The sequence below is a fragment of the Ruditapes philippinarum genome, unplaced genomic scaffold (genome assembly GCF_026571515.1).
Source record: "Ruditapes philippinarum isolate M1 unplaced genomic scaffold, ASM2657151v2 ctg819_1_1_1_1, whole genome shotgun sequence".
NCBI lineage: Eukaryota > Metazoa > Mollusca > Bivalvia > Venerida > Veneridae > Ruditapes > Ruditapes philippinarum.
In genome coordinates, this window is record NW_026851906.1 from 66,206 (window position 1) to 89,021 (window position 22,816).

The 22,816-nt window shown below is 31.7% G+C and overlaps 2 protein-coding genes across 2 annotated transcripts; one reads left to right on the forward strand and one right to left on the reverse strand.

The window, feature by feature from the left end:
- Positions 1-2,366: 2,366 nt before the first annotated feature.
- On the reverse strand, positions 2,367-16,828 carry LOC132742332 (monocarboxylate transporter 12-like). The gene is made up of 7 exons (XM_060730702.1): positions 16,629-16,828; positions 11,277-11,600; positions 8,593-9,468; positions 6,609-6,673; positions 4,227-4,431; positions 3,367-3,492; positions 2,367-2,876 (listed from the first exon to the last, which is right to left on the reverse strand). The coding sequence occupies exons 2-7, from the start codon at positions 11,578-11,580 to the stop codon at positions 2,653-2,655; spliced, it is 1,800 nt and encodes a 599-aa protein (XP_060586685.1). The 5' UTR covers positions 11,581-11,600; positions 16,629-16,828; the 3' UTR covers positions 2,367-2,652.
- A 1,933-nt stretch (positions 16,829-18,761) lies between these two features.
- Positions 18,762-22,758, forward strand: LOC132742382 (protein BTG1-like). Its single transcript, XM_060730774.1, has 3 exons — positions 18,762-18,906; positions 19,190-19,637; positions 20,219-22,758. The coding sequence occupies exons 2-3, from the start codon at positions 19,327-19,329 to the stop codon at positions 20,769-20,771; spliced, it is 864 nt and encodes a 287-aa protein (XP_060586757.1). The 5' UTR covers positions 18,762-18,906; positions 19,190-19,326; the 3' UTR covers positions 20,772-22,758.
- Positions 22,759-22,816: the final 58 nt, after the last annotated feature.

A 22,816-nucleotide genomic window follows, 5' to 3' on the forward strand; every position in this document is an offset into this window, starting at 1 on the left:
AGACCATTTTCTTTCATTCTAGATAGTTTTCACAACAAAATTCGACAAAAAAATTGTTTTTATTTATCAGATTTCAAACAAAATGGCGCCTTAGATTTTCATTTTTTATACACAGCTTCCGTTATTCTGGTTCCCTGTCCAATAATGGTTCCCATAAACGCGCGCGGGTGACCAGTCTACACATCCGTTTTCAGTCAGAATTCCTCAGTTTTTATCGTTATCTTTAAATTCGAAAGGTTGCGATGTGTCCAATTCGGTACTTTGGACGAAAGTTTTCAAAACCATCACTTAGCAGGTACTCGCGTTACCGTAAAGCTCGCTTTGCGAGCAGGCCCTTCGGGCCAGCTCGTCGAGCTCGCTAATAAGTTGTAATTCACAGAGTAAACTTAGTCCAATATTTTGAGGTTGAATAGTAACTGGCAATACATTTAGTGAGTGGTTCGCTTCCTTTTTTATGACTGTTCCATAACTACTGCATAAATCAAGTATATATGTATATATATGGAGAGAGTATGTAAGGCTTTCTAGATAGAATGATATTGATCTACATGGAATTCAATAATCCGAATTATAAAACCATTGTTGATCAAGCATATGACCTGCCTCGTGGATGATTTATAATTTAATTTAATTTTTTTACAATGTCATATATAAAATGTTATTTGAAATGTACAAAATGAAAAGAAATACATGTGGAAAATTGGTTCTCCATAAATAAGTTTACATTGCTTTTAAATAAGCTCGTTAATACATGTGGTAATAGTTAAACAGAATAAAAAAAACGCTTTATTATATTCTTATAAATGAAATATTTTCCGTATTTTCACTTTAAAATTTTATTTTTCACTGCAATGAAACATATTTTTCTTATTTTCATCGGTGTCTTGCCGGTACACTTTCTTCTTAATTCAGTCAATACACAAAATTTAAGGGAAAGTCTTTAAAATTGTACTGTCAAAAAGAGAAAAATGTATATGATAAATGGAAAATTAAAGATTTTTTTTTCAATTAATACAGTATGGTATAACATATTATCATGTTTCACTTGTGGCTACTGCCATTAGTGAAATATTTATTTTACATATCACCCGATGAAAAAAAAGCCTGTATTTATAGGGAAAAAACTTGAATATTCTCTACTCTACATATTTAAGATGCATTTGAATAAAAGAAGAATTTCCGCACCCATTTCATTTGGCGTTGCTTTTAAACAAGATTGTTGCGATCACAATACATTTAGTGACTTTCAGTGGCACATAATTTGAAATAGGGGAAATTTCCGCAGCCTAGTTCATGTGACAAAATGGATACAAACAAAAATCAATTTTGACTTTGCCCATTTCAATATCAATGATGATTTATCTACATGCAATTAAAAGTGAAAATTTCTGCATCTTATTTTTTATCGCGCAGAACGTCCTGAATTTATGTGGGGCTTGGGTTCAAGCCATACTTTGAGCTATTTTTGTACTTTTTAAGAATTTTTTTGTCTTGTCAATGTATTTTTGCTTATTTCTTCTCCTTTTTTAACACTTAATGTATATGCAAAAATAAAAAATTTAATGCTTATATTTTCAAATCGTCAATATCTTTTTAAACAAGATGGTACTATTAAATTTTAATTTTTATTATATTTTTTTATTTATTTTTCATGTAATTGTGTTAAGACTATGATGAATATTAGAAATGTAAAGTTTTAGATGACTTGAAACTTTGTCATTTATATATCTAATTGTAACAAACACAAATTGATCTATTTTGTCTTTACTTATTTAAATATCAAGAATAAAAACCTGTTGCTGAAATTTATAGGTCATTAGATGCTTTACTTTCTATTATTGTTAACTTTTATGCTACATCCGTAATACTGTATGATATTATGAATGACAGCATTGTGGTATTACGTATAGTGCGGAAGGTATTTAAAAGTCACTGTTCTCACATAGCACAATTACATGTATCTATCTGACAATAGGGAACAAAACCAAAAGCAGCACAATGTTAAGCAAATGCTCATTATATTTTTCGGTCGAATACCGTCTAAAATCAGTTTCACTTCCTTTAAGATTTACAGATAAGGTGAATTTTCATTGGTCATTACAAAATTACTAACTGAAACATTGGCCATTCTTAAATCAGTTAAAAGGATCATTCTGAAATGATACATGGGTCTAATTTTAATTATCTAAAAGTCATTTTAACCTTCAGCTCATATTATTATGTATAATGCTCATATTTTATGTGAATGAAAGTGAAAGATGGGTAACTCTATTTAAGATCTTTAGCGTGATAAAGTTTAATATTGTTTGAAAATTAAACTAACTTAATCGTACCTAGCTATAGGTATAGTAAGGCAAGAAAGTTGATTAAAATATTTTATATATTTGATAAATGAAAGCAAATGTTATCTAATAACAGATGTGTGTATACATTTAAGCTTTTTATCCGGAAAGATGGGTCTTTTTACGGTCAATCCCACCAAGTTAAATATAGGTGTATCGCGTTATGCCTTTCAATCCATATCTTATGTATAGTATATATATATAGTATAACGATAATGTTATATAACAAAATAAGCTAAAAAAAATAAATCACATTCCGTATTAAGATCCTTCTTAGTGTCGTCATATATAGTACCGTGACTGTTATTTTTCATGTCCCATTATTGTTTAAACTTTCACCGTTACTTTGTCTTTTATCTAACAACATTTTCTCTACATCACAGTTCTTTCTATCTTCTTTTATCTTCTCATCTCGAGCTTTTTCCCAACGACTTAGTCTTCTAAGTGGAAGGCATATTAACCCAGAAAGTAATATCACAGCACCGGCGAGGTAAAACGATGCCAAATAATTACCTGTAGCGTCAAACAAAGCACCTGCAACACATACATATTTTTACAGTTTCATATTGATAATTACTTTCACAAATGGGTATAATAATAATGTCAGCAAGGTTAAAACACAACTTTATTGATGCCTAAATTTTAATCATTCTCTTCATGATTTCTGTTCTTTACTATTTCCTTTTTCAAAAAGCTAGCATGAAATACATACATATGTAATATAGTAGAGTATGCATCAAACATTATACACGACCATACGAAAATATTCGAGGAAGTAATAGCCTTAGAAGGTGATACCTCGCAAAAGTTAATACATGTACATGTATTTCATTTCATAAGATGAGTATTATAATAAATTAATTTGCAATTTGCATATATTTTTGATATGAAAACTATAAAACATTTAAAAAAAAAAAGAATTTATAGGCCCTATCAGTACCAAAAGAGAGAAGACCTGCCGAAGGGCATCGCCTAAATCTGTTTCCGGTTTATTCAGGAAATGACGTAATTTGTTTAATCGTACCCGCAATCGGCGATCCAATGAATGTCGAAAGACCTTGACACAGTATCAATAGACCAAAGGAGTTGGTCAGTTTGTCAATACCAAGAAGCTCGACCACTATGATTGATCGAAGTGATACAAAAACAGCTGAAAAATAGTTAAAGGGGCATCGTTACATTCGAATTTTGACATGAGACAGACATCATTCGAATTAAACAAGGTTTGTCATAACCGCTATTTGAATAACACAAAAAGAGTCCTTTGTGAATATTCACACTGATAAATGGACTCAACTGAGGATTTTTAAAGAGAGTTTTTTCAAAAATGGAAATATTTTATTTAATATTTAAATACCTTTTGATGTAGATCTGATTCAAATAACACCTGTGCAAAATTTTCGAACATTCACTCTCTCAGTTTTTCTATAATAATCATATTAATTGAGCAAGATGACCAAAAAAACTCAAACTGGATTAAGATTCGTACAAAAAGGATCTATTTTCAATTCAATTCTTTCCGTTTTTAATCATTTGTATTTGTTTTCTTTTAAAGTGCAACAATTGATATATTAAAGAACAATATTTGTTTTAGCTTGCAGAGGGACACTGCCTTAATACATACTCAGTGAAGCTCCTTTAAGAAGTTGATTGAATGTTAACCATGAATATATTGAATTTAAACTGAAATGATAGCAATTTTCCCATGAATTTGTTACTAAGAAACATGATGATATGTTGCAGTCACCATTACCTAAGTTATCCTAATTGTTGTCAGAATAATCATAAGTATGCATTGATATACATGTATTTGATCGGAACAAAACTTTGCAGGTTTTTTATTTTTAATTTAGCAATGACAAATACTTATAAAAATTTACTAACCTATCCCGCACCCAAATAAAACAGCATATGCCACTAAGCCTGCATACACGTTATAGAATGGGACAAACATTGTGAGGACTCCAGTAATAGTTAACCAAACGGTGTTAATTAATATACAATCTGCCCATGGCTTATCGGATATCCAGCCCACGCCAATACGGGCAACTGTGTTGATAATACCTATACTTGATATGATCCAGGCAGTCTGAAAACCAAGAAGAAAAGTGAAATATATTAGTAAACATAAGTTCCACAATAACGATATATAATATACTCAGTTGCAAAAGAATGTGTGCAATTGGTATCAGGGAAATTTTGTATATTTTTAGAGGAAATAATGTGCATATTTGATATCAAAATTTGCAGAAATGAATTGACTACACGATGGTTTATATCTAATTGAAATTTGATTATCACCAGAATTTTGACTACGTGTAAAATCCTGAGAGGTGAAATTTAAAACTTCCAGAATTGTGCTTTTTGTTAATCCGTTTATGTAACTGAATGCTTGAAATGTTTAATGGAACATCATTCAATACCACATCCATACGATGTTACTTAATTAAGTTCCATACAGTCTTGAACACTTTAGATGATCCAATTATATGATGGACGCCACAGATACTGATAAACTTTCAAATTATAAAAAGTCACAATTTTGCAACTTTGACTTTTCGCCCTTCCGCTATTTACACAGAGCCAAAATTCTGACAATTATCAAATTTCAATACAAAAGTAAACCATTTTGTAATCAAAACATCTATACAAATTTTGATATCAAATTTGCCAATGTTTTACTCCAGTTACTGCACATAATTTCAAAGAACAAAGTGCACACTTTCTTTTGTACACACATGTATGCATCACAGGCGTTGAAATAAATATAAAGGTCTAAGTTACATACCGCTTTTATAAAAGTACGTAATAACAATCATGATTATTCAATTTTTTTTTAAAAATAAACCTTCAAAAAAAGCTTTAACAAATATAGTTGTTTATGTTAATAACATAGAAAAGTTTCATGAAAAGAATGGCATCTCTTTGATCATACTTTTTCTGCAATTTGTTTGAATTCACCGAAAAAGGCTCTTAATTCGTGTATAAATTTTTTAAGTGCTTTGAAATGCTCCTGTTTTATGACATAATAACTAAAGAGTATGGCCTTGTAGATCTAAATGACAAATCTTAAAGTATAAAATGAATACATGTACCATAAACTTAAATACTATGCTTTATGCAGATTTACAAAATAATCAAAATTAATAAACAAATGGATATGTTAATGGCATTCTAGTATCAAAACAAATTGACATTTTATATGTATATGAGCCGTGTCACGACAAAACCAACATAATGGGTTTGCGACCAGCATGGATCCAGACCAGCCTGCGCATCCGCGCAGTCTGATCAGGATCCATGCTGTTCGCTATCAGTTTCTCTACTTGTTATAGGGTTTGTAATCGAACAGCATGGATCCTGATCAGACTGCGCGGATGCGCAGGCTGGTCTTGATCCATGCTGGTCGCAAACCCATTATGTTGGTTTTGTCATGACATGGCTCAATTATGGCTCTGTTTCTCTGTCTTTGTTTACGATGTCTAAAATTATCGAAACAAAATGTGAAGACAAATTGCCCAGCGTGCAATAATAAGCATTTTCATTTAAAATATTAAATCAAAGTCAATATGTTTACAACGAGGGTAACTATTTAAAGTTAATGCAGATAAAATTAATTACATGTAATATGGTAATTATGATGTATTTACGACACATACATGTATATATACACTCTACCTGCTTCAACTTCTTTAGAGTTTGTATGAAACGCATTAATAAGTAACTTAATACATTTAGTCTCGATATTTCTTTTAACTGCAACTACGTTTGATTATTTTGAGATTTTGATGTTGAAATCTCTTAAAATTAGCAATGGAACGTTATCTTCTCTTCAAGGAACATAATATTGTGACAAATAGAGATAAATTAGTAATGATAATAAATAAATATACCAACCTGATAATGGATAAAAAAATACCAATCTGATAATAGATAAATATACCAACCTGATAATTGATAAAAATACCAACCAGATAATAGATGAATATACCAATCTGATAATAGATAAATATACCAACCTGATAATAGATAAAAACACCAACCTGATAATTGATAAATTATACCAACCTGATAATAGATAAATATACCAACCTGATAATAGATAAAAACACCAATCTGATAATAGATAAATATACCACCCTGATAATGGATAAATATACATGTACCAACCTGATAATAGATAAATATACCAACCTGATAATAGATAAATATGCCAACCTGATAATAGATAAATATACCAATCTGATAATAGATAAATATACCAACCTGTGATGTGGACATACCATTCTTCACGGCTATGTCTGGTATGTAAATAAATGGAACAAAAAACCCTGAAACAAAAAATATAAAATATCAATATTTATATATACAAATACAAACTCATTTTGTTCGAGTTCGTTTTAAAAAGTGAGTTTATGGAAGGTTAGCCATATTTAATACCCCTAGCACCGGCTGTAACACCATATGTATTAAAATCCATGAAAATTTTATATATTCTTTGCTCGAATCATGAGAAGAAGTTTGAAAATTGTATCACGTGTGATTATCGGTGCTATTTCGAAACAACTAGAATCGTATCTTGGTTATGAAAATGACCTTAAATTAGTTAGAAGTTAATTTAGGAGAAAAAATTACATAAGACACTTTGTCTTTCGTTCAAATCCTGTTTTTAAGCATATTTGAAATGCTTTGTGTATGTTGTTAATTGAAACATGTATATATATTTTGAGAAATAAATTAAGTTAGTTAGAATTACGTAGATATAAAACATTGTACATGCTTTTAACAATAAACAAAACAAAATATAAAACAATAACATAAACAAACTTTTTGTTACATTTAGATTGATCAATTTGTAGAGAATCTTGTTTTGTTAAAAGTTGTACAAAAACAAAGCAAAAGACAACAGATGAAACCAAAAATATAATCTCTCTGACTGAAAAGTACGTGGGGAGTTTTTTTACCACCGCCACACGGCATTAAAACAACGCAACGCCTATGTAACAATGAAAGTTCATTGGATAAAATAAAGATGAGTCGACATTTTTAGAGGTGAACGAATGTTGGTCAAAAAGACTGGTCAATGACCATAATAAAACTGTAGCTTTGTGACTAATGATACTGGCCAGGTGTTAGTGTGTTTGTTATCAGAGAAAGTAAATAAGGGAGTACGTAATAAAACTGATAAAGTGATAAAGATGTAATAATGTGTGTCCTGCTTCTTTAGATTATCTGCAAAAGTATTACTTTTTGATAAACATAAAGGAAAGAGAGGTCATTTAAGGTGATATATTGAAAGTTATTCAGGTCATCTTTGATTTATTTTGGACTTAATTTCAACCTGTCCACATGAAGACGTGACTACAGACATGTGTATACAGCATTTTTAAATACAATCTTATAATAAACCTTCACCCTACTGTCGACAACTATATCTATCTATGCGACCAATGTGCGTATGCGACCAGTGTACACATGCGACCAGTGTACCCATGTGACCAGTGTTCTCATGTGATCAGTGTACACATGCGACCAGTGTACCCATGTGACCAGTGTACACATGCGACCAGTGTACCCATGTGACCAGTGTTTTCATGTGATCAGTGTACACATGCGACCAATCTATTCATGCGACCAGTGCAGACCAAGATTGGCCAGCACAGAGCTATTCAGTCAGGACATATTTGAACTTTTCACTAAATCACTTGAAATAAAGAATGGTTATGCAAAGTTTGAAAGATGGACAAGTCAATCAAAGACAATAAACTGTTTGTTTTTTTGGTGTTTAGTTCTTGTTTTCTCGTTTGTGTTGGGTATTTTGTGTTGTTTTCTTTTGTTGTTGTTGTTGTTGTTGTTGTTGATAATGATGTTGTTGTTATATGGTACTAGTAAACCAACAAAATATGCATAATATGTGCAAATAATAGTGCGAATGCAAAGTGACGCTTAAATTGTAGTTGACGATGTTAAAGCAGCATACAGCAAGATGGGCAAACAACAATAATATACACAATTTATCAGTATTTAGTTCGCAAATTTTGGTACAATTTATGCAAAATATGTCAAAATTGACTCTTTCCGTGTTTCGGCATCATATTTTCCCCCCGTTACCTAATTACATAGTAAGAGGCATTTACGTAAGTTCCCACATGCTATATATAGTAATGTTTTGATAGTTAGTGCCTCTAAAGCTAAGAGGACAAGGGTCTGTGTTTTAGGCTACTATTACAAACAAGAGTATTCTACTTACCTATCATACATAGAAAACACGATAAACCGTAGATAACGAAAGTTGGACTCTTTAAAAGTGAGAAGTCAAACGTATCTGTAAAAAGCTTAAGCCAAGAGACTTTCTTGCTTTTAACACTGCCAGTATCAGCTTCATCCGAGAGATCGTGGTTTAGTTTAAGCATGCTTCTCACGAAGTTTTCTTCATTCCCCGCAGCTGTATATTCAGGAAGTCTTTGAACGCTTCCGCTATAAAATATATCTTTTCGTTCTAATGGGTGTAACACGTGACGACCTTTGGCGTGTTTTCGTGACCTTGGTTCAGCATCCAAAAAGAGGCTATGACCGAGTCGTGCTATGTCGGAATCTTTCACGCCTCCATTTTCTTTATTACATGCTTCAAGCGATTTACTTCTATACATAGAATTCTCGGGTGTACCTTTAATCTTCTGCAGCAATGGGTTATAAATTGGTTTATTTTTATTGTCGACTTCTACTTCTTCATCGCAAGTTTCAATAAGTTCAACAGAAGTATCTGCATATTCTAGAGGCCGGAATAACGCAGAAAATACGATCCCATTTAGGGATATACCGGACAGAATCCACATGGCACCTTTCCAACTATATTTACTCAAGAGGTATTCGCTGAGTGGAGCAAATAAAAAGCTCCCTATGCCACTGCCACAGACAGCTATTCCTGTAGCCAAGGCGCGCCTTTTATCGAAATAGTACCCGACCATAACAATAGCCGGTAAATACATCAATCCGAAACCAGTTCCTGAAATGAAGAAACGCCGAAAGTAAGAGTTAAAAAATGAGATAATTTGTAGTATTGTCAGAAGTGTATTTAAATATACATTGTTTATAGTTGCGTGTACATAATTAAGGCACAAGTTGGCTCCCTATGGTCCAGTTCTAGAAATAACAAACATTTTTTCTCTATTTTTAATGAGAGAACGAATATTAACAAGTACATGTATATTATCATTCAAATATCAAATCCTACAGGAAATATGGTTCATAGCTAATAAAAAAATCTATTTTGAAGTTGATATTGAGTTGTTGTTGTTGTTGTTGTTGTTGTTGTTGTTGTTGATGTCTTCGCTGTTATATTGCTAAGCACCTATAAGACATGAAAGCGTTTATTTAATTTATGGCTTTGATTTATAGATATACTGATATATACAACGCACATTATTTTAAAAAAAATTCCTCATTTATTTTATTTCCGTGTTAGAAACTAAAAGTCCAACGGACAATAACCGTACGTCTTCGTCATTGTGTTATTACCCTTTTCCAATTAAGAAAAAAAGGCTTACAAAACAAAAATTTTTACAGTTAATAAATATCACTTGAAAATTTGGAAAAAGGTGCGGCACGTAAAAACGAGCCACCGGTGATACCGCTCTTACATGGACAAACAATATCTCAGCATATAATCTAAAGCACCCTTTAATTGGGCCTGTCTATATAGAATGAATTATAATTTCAAAAAAATTATTAATATTCATTAACAACAGACAAAAGTTTTCATGTCGTTTACTTGCCAAAAAGGAAAAAAGAAACCCAAACAAAACCAAAATAATTAAGTACGTTGGAGAAAGTTAGGCTAAACAAAGCGTATATTGACCAAAGCACTAAATACAATGCAATGACCATACAAGGCTGCAAACAAGAAATGAATGCAGGCAAATTTCAGTCTATGCCACGAATGAATGCAATGCTATTGCAATATGAAAACAAACAAACAAAATATTAGTATCATAATATTAAATTTATTAAAAGCAATAAATAAATAATTCATATAATATAAAGAATATAATATGAATTCATATCAGTGTAACTGTGAATAAAAATATAATGCAATGACAATGCAATGCAATTCAATACAATGCAATTGTTTACTGCAATACGCACCAAAAATGGTATAGTAATAAGATGAGAGCCAAATATTAAGCAATGTACAAAAAAAAAACAGTTTGTTTTTACTGAGCTATTAAAGTAAACTTTTCAAAAAAATTGACAGTGCAGAGATGTAGCATACTTTGGATTTCTGAGTTCATTTGTAAACTGTATTTAAAGGAAATTAAAGTAATGTTAGAAGTGTATGATTGTGCTTCAAAAGGTAATTGCATACTGTGTTCCGTTAGGGCCAGCGCGTTTTCTCTGCGATGGTGACAGAACGACAGTACGGTGGCGGAGTGCGACATAACGATCGTGATAGTCCATCGTGCTGCTGTACTGTCACCATCATACTGTCGTATTGTTACTATCATACTGTCTAACCGTTACCATGGTACTGCCGTACAGTCACCATCGTACTGTCGACTTCCTGTTAAGCACGCGCATAGTAAAATATTAATATGGAGGAAAACGTTAGCCATGTCACAGAACTAAATAGATTTAAAGGCACGTATCTTCGTCTGACGTCATGTACATAGTGAAATGTTTGCGTGACAGGAAGGCGACAGTACAATGGTGACAAGTACGACAGTACAATGTTGAAGCGCGACGATGGTGACAGTACTATGGTAACAGTACGAGAGTACGACGGTTACAATACTGTCCACGTTTTTAAACACTAATACAAAAGGTATATTTGTTAATCAATTTTGTAAGTCCTGAATAACACTGGGAGTTAGAAAAAACAGATTTAATTTAAGCCGACTTTTATCTTGAAAAGCATGATTTGATTTATGCACTTACCAATAGACAGATATGTTCCGGTGAGTACAGAATTTATCGAAGATGTTGTGCTCTTGTTGGCGCCAAAATAGTCCTGGAAATCACTGAAGAAAATTCCAAATGTGAACGCAATTCCGTCAACAATCATGCCGACCATGAATGACGACAGCGTAATCACCCAACCCCAACCTCCGTCCGGAGGCACGGGGATCGCAATGTTGTCATCGTCATCGCGGTTTGATATTTTACTGTCGTCTGCAGCGTTTCCTCTTGTCTTGCCGCAAGTATTGTCAGGGTTTTCGAAATTGTTTTTCTTTGATGACATGGTCCTATGCCGAGATCATACTGGAATTATATGCAAATGTCTATATGAAATACACATATTTATTGTTGTTGTTGTTGTTGTTGTAATAAGAATATAAAAAGTAGGCATATTCAATTCATATTGTGTGCATATCTTTCTTTGTTTTGGCTTGTTCTTTTAGACAAACAGAAATAAGGAAAGTAATTTTTAAAAATCCAAAACAAACAAACAAAAAGGACATTAAGCCATGCAATGTATTGCATTTGATTGGTTTCATATATGTATGCCATATGTTTTATCCTGTATTTTATATTGATTGATATATACATATATGTTATTGAGACTTAAATAAATAAATAAATAAATATATATGCAAGAAGATGACATACATGTACATGTAAAAAACGGATCGTAATTCAAATATTTTCCTTACCATAAAAAATGTACTTTCGATTATTGGAAAATATCTTTTTTTAAAACTATATAAAGCAATTGATTCAGGTTCTATCTCTACTTTTTGACACACACTAAATCCGTCATTTAGCTAATTCGGTACAATTCTTATGCATTACAATAAAATTGCATTACTACTTAATTCTTAATTAATAAAATGAAAGTAGAAGTCTTTAGCATTGTAAGGTCAAAAAAGTTAAATAAGTTTATCTGAAATATGTATTTTCATACCACTCGATGAAAATAAATCCTGCATTTATAGAGAGAGAAAAAACTTGAATATCCTATATGTATTACAGAAATATAGTGCACAATAAAATGTGATGTTAGAGCGTGTGTTTTACTTTATTATTCATAACTACTTTGTATGAGGTAACAAAATACCTTCCTTGGACTATATGACACATAATCGCCTTTATTTTCCGCCTTTTAAACAGAAAAAAAGATAAATGTGAATATGTAATTTAACTGGGCTATTTTCCCAACTCTTTTAAACGACAACTTAATGATAGAAATAAAATGTCAAGGATGGTATATTCAGCAATGCCAAAATTGTTTAAGTCACATATATTACGTCACACAATGAATTATGAATTTAATTGTATATTATCGTTTATGATACTTAGGAAATAGATATCAATTCTGAGTGCATTGTTGTAGAATAATGCACGGTTTGAGTTCAAATGCGTAGTAATATAATCACGAAGGCCGATAGGCCTGAGTGATTAATTACAAAGCATTTGAACGAAAAACGTGCATTATTATACAATAATGCACAAAGAATTAATAACTATTTCCATTCTAACACGTCAAGAAAAAATATAATTAGATCTATTACTATAAAGCCGGACTTTATGTTTGGTGTTTAAATTTGTTTTCGCCAATAGAAACGTTCTTTAAAGGCTGTTACAGTGGTATGAAAAAAAACTGTCGTTAAATCTTCCGTGTGTAGAAACATTTTGAGAATAACGCATTTTTAAAACGTTGATTAAACTTTGTTTTTTATTTTATTTCACTCTATAATTTTTCAAGCGAAATAAAAATTATTAAAAGTGAAATAAATGTAAAACTTAACTCGTTTGCGACATTAAAATAACGTACTTGATTTGATTGTTTTGCACGTGCTGTTTGGCGCTACATTGTGACGTCACGTAAACAATACTAAGTCTTTAAACGTCTGTACAGCGTTAACGACTGAATAAAAGATATTGGTGTTCGGATTCATTTACTTAGTTAGACCATTTTCTTTCATTCTAGATAGTTTTCACAACAAAATTCGACAAAAAATTGTTTTTATTTATCAGATTTTTCAAACAAAATGGCGCCCGCAATGTGAAAATACACAGGGAGATAATAAGAACGGCGAGTGCATTGTTGTAGAATAATGCACGCTTCGGGCTTTCTTTGTTTATATAGAAAAAATTCCGAAAGTGTTAGAATGAAGGTTTTGTAACGTATGTAGTTAATGTTTAATGAGGGTCCATCCGCCCGTAACGGCACAAAAAGCAGCTCTCGCTGTAGTTTTGTAACGTCTAGCGGCTCGGGTTATATATACCATCAACCGTTTATATATGGTCATATAAACTGTCAAAAATCTTAATAACTAATAATATAACTTTTAAAAGTCGTTATAACCAATAACATACATGTTTGCTACTATTTTGTGATTTATCAAAGATAAGAAATTCGCAATTGCCTATTACAAATTCGATTTTAAGACTTTCAATGGGTTATATGGACGTAAATACACGGTTGTTTGATATATAATTCTTGTTTGTCAATTTAGGTTATATAAGTTTACCCAATATTTACAATGGGCTATTAAACCTATCAAAATGTTTATAGCTTAAAAAGCTTGCATTATTAGTTATAAAGATTTTCACAGGTTATATGGTCCTGTATAAACATTTGTTTACATATATAACCCTTGCCGCCAGACGAGGGTTATATTGCAAAACAACTATTTATATTTACGCCATATAACATATCATTCATTATATTTATTTTTATTATTTATAGTAATAATACATGATATATTGATATCATTATTTACATTAGTATTAGATCTGTTGTTGTTGTTGTTATTGTTTTTGTTATTATTATTATTATTATTATTATTATTATCATCATCATCATTATTATTATTATTATTATTATCATTATTATAAATTATTATTATTATTATTATTATTATTATTATTATTATTATTATTATTATTATTATTATTATTACTTTATTTTTAAGTCCTTTTAGGTTCTATTTATATCTTTATCATTATTATCATTATCAACATCATAATCACTGTTATCATAATTATTATCGATTTTATCATTAACTTCATGAGAAACAATGTAAATCATACGAACCCGCCTATTTAAGTCCCTTTTTTCATTCTGCAATTTAAGAATAAACATTTCGACGTCATGATGTTCCGCGTGACGAAACGCGGTAAGCAAGTATTAAAAAAAATAATAAAAAAAGAAAAATAACTTAAATTCACAGAATGAATAATGGTGTAAGAAAATCTCTGTAAAATATACAGTATTAATTCACTTACAGTATAAACATTCTTCTGGCGTTAATTCAACAATTATACACGTGCCGTCCAGACGTTCCACGTAACGTTACCAATTGTTCTATAACATTCACTACGTTTTCTAATCTCGAAATCGATATGTTTTTATATATTTTTGTTATACTTTTGCAGAATGGTTATTTATCAAACAAGAATTCGAATACTTAAATTTGCACCTAATAAACCAGAACTGTGTCTCCTATACCTTGATATTTCGAAATAACCACATGGATTATGGATTATGTGATAACAGTGTCAAAAAAGATAATGTGTTTAACCTTAGATTATGTAGAAATAAAATATACGTCTTGTTTGTTTTGTCATAATAGTTTGTAGCATATGCTGCATATGAATGAGCAGCTGCATTGTGGAATATCTGGCCGATCTTACGAATTAATGGAGCAAGAGCCGCCCGGTTCAATATGTAGAGCGTTGTACCGTGAATCGGGCAGGTCACTTTCGTTGTAATTGATCATGAAATCCTGTCTATGGTCATTCGCACTGGCATGTATCCTTGTGAAAGTAGGGGAACTAGTACTGGTAAGTACTCTGGTAAACGGCTTGAGGCTTATCCAGGAACGATGCGGTGGCTGAACTGTGCTCTGGTCAATTCAATGTGGCTCCCTGTCGTGATCCGGATGGTAAACTACCACCACCAACACCAATTAATGAAGCAAGTCTGTCAAGCTGTCTATACTAGTAGTGTTTAAATAAAGGACAAAAATGTACCTTAATTAATAAGACACGCTTGCGGATAACGGAAACAATGTTCAAACAATCGAACTTAAATTTAATACAAATATATCAAAAGCTTGGACAAAGCTTGAATATTCACAGTTAAAGTGACATTCACAGTGATGTGTACAAAATTTGATAAAATTTATCATTTTTATCCCGTCTATTTCAGCATTATTTTAAGAGGTCGTGTGTCTTGAATTTAGGTGAACAGAAAGTCCTTGTGCCAGGTCAAGTCTTTTTTTTATTTGTATAATGTTAAAAACTGGAAACCTTAAAGAACACCCAAAACAGCAAAAAAAAATAATGTTGCAGGCTCTGTTTGAATGAGCCTGTACATGGATGGAAACGATAAATGTAAGTTCCACCGCCCCTAATACCGGCTGAAGCGGATTTATCATTTAATAATGAAATGGTGACATTTAAAGTTTAGAAATATCCACAGATTTGTACATATGGCAGTAATTAACGAACCTTTAATGTACGTGCCACTTAAAAGTATGGTTCTGAAGTATTTAGAATGCGTGTGTCCTAAATGACAAAGCAATTGTCGAAAATAAATGATATTGAATTTCCGCAATAATTGAAAAATACGTGAGTCTGGATGTGCGCTGCTTTCAAAAAAAGCAATAGTGACACATATATTTCCCAAATATAATTTTGTTTAATTCTTTTATTTAAAATCATTAGCCCTAAACACGCTTTAAGTAGACTTGTCCATCATTCAATATAAACAAAATCATTATAATTTTTAGTTGCTGTGTTACTATTATTAGAACAACAAGCAAACTGGGTGATCTTGGTCTGCACTTGATTGCAGATGTATAATCTGTTGTCGACACATGCATGGCTTGTGATCAAAACTGAGGATTTCTAATATCTTTGTTTCTACAGCAACGTCTCGAATCAATGTATATCATGTATAGATAAAAAAAACTTCCTTCTACACAAATGAAACAAAGATAAATGAACGATTATGCTAGATTTCTTAATGCCATAATTTACCCAATGCAGCACTTGTAATTTACATGTGCTTGTGTGTATAAATATATCTCTGTAAATACATTACAAGAAACTGTACTTAGTGTCAAAGTGTCAACAGATGTAAAATACGTGCCAAAAACACGAAAATACTGAATTTGATTATATACTTATATATATATATATGCATACTTATACATATACATGTATATATCTTATTAATACAGTGCAGGTATCTGTATCTTGTGTGTCATAATGTAAAAATACGTAAAATACGTGCCAAAAACACGAAAGTACTGTATGAGATTATATACATTTACTTACCACAGTTACTTATATATCATAAATCCATGTAATATTTGCTCTTTGCAGACCCTTTTTGATAACAGATTTACACTCTTAAGAAATTGATATACAGTGCCCTTAAAACGATTCAACAAGACATGATGTAAATTGTTTATCTTGTTTTAAAGATATAAATAATTTAGACAGTGACCTGTACCATCCGTTTATGTGCATTTATAAGCGAAACATTTATAGAAGATAACCACATTAAGGTTTGACACCACAAATTGTTAATCAGTAATTTTATGTTGACCTTTTGCGGTGCAGCATCCTTTTCTGTTGACGGGTACAGAATATCGACCAGTGCCGTCTGATTATGGTCGACACTGTTCTATTTTTAAACCCTAAGCTAGCCTGGTGGCCGCTACAAAACGAGTATGCCCATGCGACCAGTGTCGTCTAATCTTGGTCTGCACTGTTCGCTATTTTTAAACCCTAAGCCTGGTGGCGGGTACAGAAACGAGTATGCCCATGCGACCAGGGTCGTCTGACCATGGTTTTCACTTACCTTTACCTAAGCCTGGTGGCCGCTACAAAACGAGTATGCCTATGCGACCAGTGTCGCCTGATCCATGGTCTGCACTGTTCTCTATTTTAACCCTTTGCCCGGTGGCCGTTACAGACTATACATTTAAGAGGGGTATAATTCATATTATTGAGTTCTTTATGCTTCTAAACGTTTGAGTATGTTGCATATGTTTATTGGCAAGACTTATTTTATCGGCATATCAAAGATAACCCAGTTTTGAGATAGGACAATCAACGTTTACCACATCATGTATGAATGTAGGGACATTTAGTCTGCATTGTTCAATGATAAACACTGATTTGTTAGTTTAGTACATACATTGTATTTACATTGATGTTAATTGTACGTTATTAATAATTTTATACTATTGCGTCATAATTTTATATAATACAATATAGCTAGGATAGGTGACTGATTAATATCATTTCATTACATAAATTTGTGTTTCCCTGACTCTATTTTTTTTAAATGTCATTGCCATAAAATCGAAATATCTCGGTACTATGAATCTATAAATGCCTGACATCATTATTTTATACTCTTTTTTATTAATAATTGGCAATATGGGTAAATAAACACGAATTAATTTTAACGAATATTAGTTAAATGTCACGTTCTTATAATTGACAAGATACCATGTAAATTAATTAAATGTCACGTGATTATAATTGACTTGGTACCAATACCAGGAACATTTTAGACTAATGTTTCTAGAGTATAGATCTCTGCTGCTACCAGGGACATAGATTATGTTCCTGCTACTAACGATAGGTCTTTGTTGCAGGAAGCATATTGGTAATATTTCATAATTATAGCACGCATAATGAAAAAGAATCAATAAGTCTGGACAGAATGCATTATGCTACTGTTCTAAAACTTGAAAAGCAATCATTCAAAAAAAATTGAAAATCTTATGTTCATTTCATGTCTGTCACTAAAAGGACGGAATTTTCTAAATGACAAAAATCACACAGACAATTAGAAAATGACAATCTAAATTTATATTAGGTAATTTAAGTGTGTATGTGTGTTTATCAAATTTAAAAATTTGATTTATAGTTAGATCTACAAGTACTACCTGTTTATCCTGACAGAAGAGAAAATCTAATAGATAGAATTATTCACTTTGAAATCCCGCTGTTTTACCCCGTAGGAAGATTTAAACTTAATCTTAATTAATAAATGCATTGCCACTCATAAGATGACCTATAAAACACATCAAATTGCAATTTTTGTTACATGAACAAGATGCTGACCCAATCTTCAAACAAAAGTGCACAATTTTTCGCCTGTTGCCTTATTTTTATCAAAATCTTCCACCCATTTGTCAGCCCCCCCCCCCCCAGGAAACCATGTTCTGTATCCGCCCCTGTAAAAAATTATAGACGTAGACATATGAATGTTCTTAAAAAATTAATGGCTTATATATTAAGTTTTTTATATATTGGCAAATATACGTTTTATTTGGAATTTAAAATCGTTCTAAGTGTCTGTGATTGTCCGGGGGACTTTCAAGAACCTTGGTGAGGGAAAAATCAACATGACGTCTATCATATAACCAGTACGGAAAAATATTGTCTTGCCGGACGATAAACACAAGCTCCCGCGAAATGACGATATGTTCGAGTAATAACATTGCCAAATCTGAGAGATTTGATTGGTTGAAATTGCTTGCGGCCGACATTTTTGTTCGAGAAGAAATAAGAAGAAAAGTAGTGAGATTAAAAGGTAAAATATGAAGCAATATTGCTCGTATTATACATGTTAAACTGCTCACAATGCAGTTTGTATTTTCATCTAAACTATTGAGTAATTTTAACCGTGAACCCTTGTTAAATATCTGCTAATGAATTGAAAGAAGACGGAACCCGATTCTGATGTATGTAAACAAAGGAAAACAAATCTAGACCATAAATCTGAATATTCTTTGTTACTGTGTTTTCATAGATGGTATATTTTGTTTGAATTTTGTCTATCTAAAACTAATAGCCTTTAGTTATGCTAATTTCAGGCCAGTAAAGGTGTATATTGAAGAAAAATTAAAGAGAGACAGACTAGAATTACTGATTTGAAAACGAGGCTCTGCGTCAGCTGTGACTTGTTAATTGCTCATGTTTGAGCCTCAGTGGTTGAAAAATATAGACAGCTATGAGGGAAGAAATTGCAGCTGCTGTTGTTTTCGTGACACGATTAATAAAGCAAAACGATAGCATTCCAAAAGAAAAGGTTGATGAATTTTCAGACCAGTTGTCAGCAACATTGATTGACAAGTTCAAGAACCACTGGTATGCTGAAGAGCCAACCAAGGGTCAGGGATACCGATGCATTCGTATAAACCCATCTGAACCTATTGACCCTGTATTAGACAAAGTTGCTGGTATTTGTGGATTACAATACACTGATCTCAACTTGCCACAAGAACTGACACTTTGGGTTGACCCAAAAGAAGTTTGTTGCAGGTAATGAATGCAGGATTAGAAAATGTAACATTTTTTAAAGATTTTACTTGCAAAAACTAAAAAAACTTGGATTGATTTTACTGCATCGGCAAATTCAAAACATCCATATTTCAATGTAAATGTTCATTGTAAATGTTCTGTTCAAACTTAATATTTAACATGTCTAATTATACACAAGTACGCATATTTTACTTCCTTACATATTGGTATTAACAGTGTTTAATGTAATGACATTTATTGTCCCAAAATTCTGTGTAAAAACTTATGGACCGGACCGATCATGAAACATCTTGTCTCTATCTCTTCTTAACAAAGATTATTTCAAACAAATTCTATTTGTTTTAATAGTGATCGTACCTCTGAAATACTTTTAGTAGAGGGCTGAGTTGACCCTTTACAGTGTACCCATGTAGTTTATATCAAAATATCACCCTGCAGTTTCACAGACATTTGTGGGTCATACCTAGCCCCCAGCTTGTTTAGTCCCAGTCAGCTGTCAATAAAAATCTTATTATATTTTAACGCAGATTAGATATTTTTATCATAATAAATTGGTGAAATGACTGTTTTCCATTGTACAGATTTGGTGAAAGTCAGGGATCATTTTGCCAACTTGCAGTGCTGAAGGAAGATGGTAACCTTGAAAATCAAGCACATACGGTTAACATTGAGGATTTAGTGAGACAGCAACAACAGCGTTTCAACATGAACCTTAATATTGTTACCACGCGAACAAGTGCTAACAAGCTTAAAGCCATGGCTATGAAAAATGCTGTGTTTCAGCAGCAGTTTTACAAGCCCAGTTATCATCACAATAGCAAGTTTCAGCAGAATTTATACAACAACACGAATCAGCAATATCAAAGCTCTTCTCGACCATTCCACAAGTCTCATCATCACCACCACCACAACAATCATCATCACCATCATCATAAAAATGGCCACCACAGCCAGAATTCGTCTGTAAATAACATGAATGGCTATCAGGGTAGTAAGAGCGCAAGTGATTTTACTGGGGGTAGCGGCAATTTCAGTTCGGGCTACGAGATGCAGGGAAAAGATAAGTACCGCTGGGTGAGGGGCAAGCAGCATACGCCTGACCAGCAGGAGAAAATGAGATTGAGTCCGAACTGAGGTATTCTTGATCAAAGCCATTGGGTGATATCTATTAGAAGTCAAATTCTAAGTCTGTCCGATGTATAGAATGTTATATTTGTGCCTTGTCACACTGTGCTAGTCTATAATTTATACAGATTGTTCAATTATGAAGTTTGTCTTGAATCATGGGTATTTTAATATATTTGCGGCAGCTTAGATTTGACTGGTTTTTATTTACGGACCGTATTTATTGTTGACGACTTTTGCCATGTTATACTGGACCTGAGATTGTGATTTTTGTTTTTAATTTGTACATCATTTATCTTATCATCCCTACACAGAATGAAAACACATAGTAATCATAGCAGTTGTCAGTTGATAAAGTCTTATAATTTTTATAGAGAATATGGCTAATGCTTGATGGTATATATTCATGAATTTTTCAAATAACGTGATCTAAGACCAAAGCTTTTTACATCTGGTACATGTATTTAAACTTGTTTTATGTAGGTATAATGACTATGATAAATTAGATAATAAATAGCTTCATTGATCATTTTTTAAAAAGAAATATTAGTTTCTGACACCAAAAAATTATTTAAATCTAATGGTTTTGAACTTTCTTGTTTTTTTTTTAAATTTCAGATGTTAAGTTAGATCATTGCATGCTAGAGATAATGGATGTTTTTATGGGGTACAATGATTTGCAGAATATTTATCTAACAAAATTCTTCCTAAATGCAGGTTTTTCAGACACCTAAAAGCCATCTTTCTTCTACATTATTAGTAGATAAAAGTGTTAAGATAAAAGTTGTAAAGATAAAGATTTTCAGGATTTTTTTATAATTAAAGTTTCAGCAAATAGAATCTGCAAATTAATTGACTGGATGGAAATATAATGTCAACCAATCTGTTTGAACTTTGATTAAAGCTAGAATACACTTATATGATAAAAGTTAATATTGATCATTCATGCAAAACAAATTTTAATTAAATGTGCTTTAAAGTTTTACTGATTGTGACTGCTTCATTTTTTATCATTTTTTGCATGATCAGAGAAGTGTTCTCACAACAATTTTGCATTCCTATGATATATAAATTCATTTAAATTGAATTTGTAAAACCCAAAGATCTCTTACAATCATCTCACATTGTATACATATCCATCACTATATTGAAACGCTATCGCGACTGAATAATTATTTTCATTGCACGTCATGATTTTAATATCATCAAACTTATCATATTTTATATTTTTGTATTTCGAGTTGTGTGTACCAAAGTTCATGATCCATAATTTTTACTGTGCACTATTTTAAGATAATTTTTCTTGCTGAGAATAGGCATGTCAACTATATAATTTACTAGCATTTTTTCAATACAGTTTTTGGGTACATTTGAGAAGAAGAAAAAAATCACTGGTTAATCACTTCTGATGCATTCTTTTAGATTTCATAACAAACTGATTTTGTTAATTTTGATAGTTGAACAAGAAACATGTGCTTTTTACTCATAGATTTTCAGTTTTTACTAGTATTGATAAGGCAAAAAACAAAAGATTTGAGCATCGCCAGTGATTTCATTCATAAATTGAGTAAATATATAAAGTTTGTATTTTTGTATCTCATTTTGATGATTTGGCTAAAAACAGCAGTTTGAGTTGATAATATGAACCTGTTCAATACATCTTCAGGCTGGCGTTCACATTTGGTTATCAATTATTATAGACTCTTTAGTCTTTTATACTTACACACTGCAACACACTTGTTATAAGTTGAAAAATATACATTGAAATTGTTTAATTTTTTCCATCCTTAGTGCTAAATGAATGATTTTAAAAATAGAATTTTCAATGCATTAACTATGTATTGCCCTGGCTCGTCTGTATATGAAATATTACAACTTAACTGTAGAATGATATAGGGTGATCTATTATTTATATTTCCAATGCGTTAATTGATTTTTCCATGTAAATAATAACGTTTGTCACGATAGAATTGTATTATAGCAATATTTAAAAGATCATGTATAGTGATTTATTATTTAATATATATATATTCTGTAGAAAGTATATTTAGATT

Coding starts and splice junctions, on each gene's coding strand:
- LOC132742382 (XM_060730774.1), top strand. CDS start 19,327: ATGAGGGAAGAAATTGCAGCTGCTGTTGTTTTCGTGACACGATTAATA. Junction 19,638..20,218: donor CCAAAAGAAGTTTGTTGCAG/GTAATGAATGCA, acceptor TCCATTGTACAG/ATTTGGTGAAAGTCAGGGAT.
- LOC132742332 (XM_060730702.1), bottom strand. CDS start 11,580: ATGTCATCAAAGAAAAACAATTTCGAAAACCCTGACAATACTTGCGGC. Junction 9,469..11,276: donor CGGAACATATCTGTCTATTG/GTAAGTGCATAA, acceptor GACCATAGGGAG/CCAACTTGTGCCTTAATTAT. Junction 4,432..6,608: donor ATGGTATGTCCACATCACAG/GTTGGTATATTT, acceptor CTTGGTTTTCAG/ACTGCCTGGATCATATCAAG.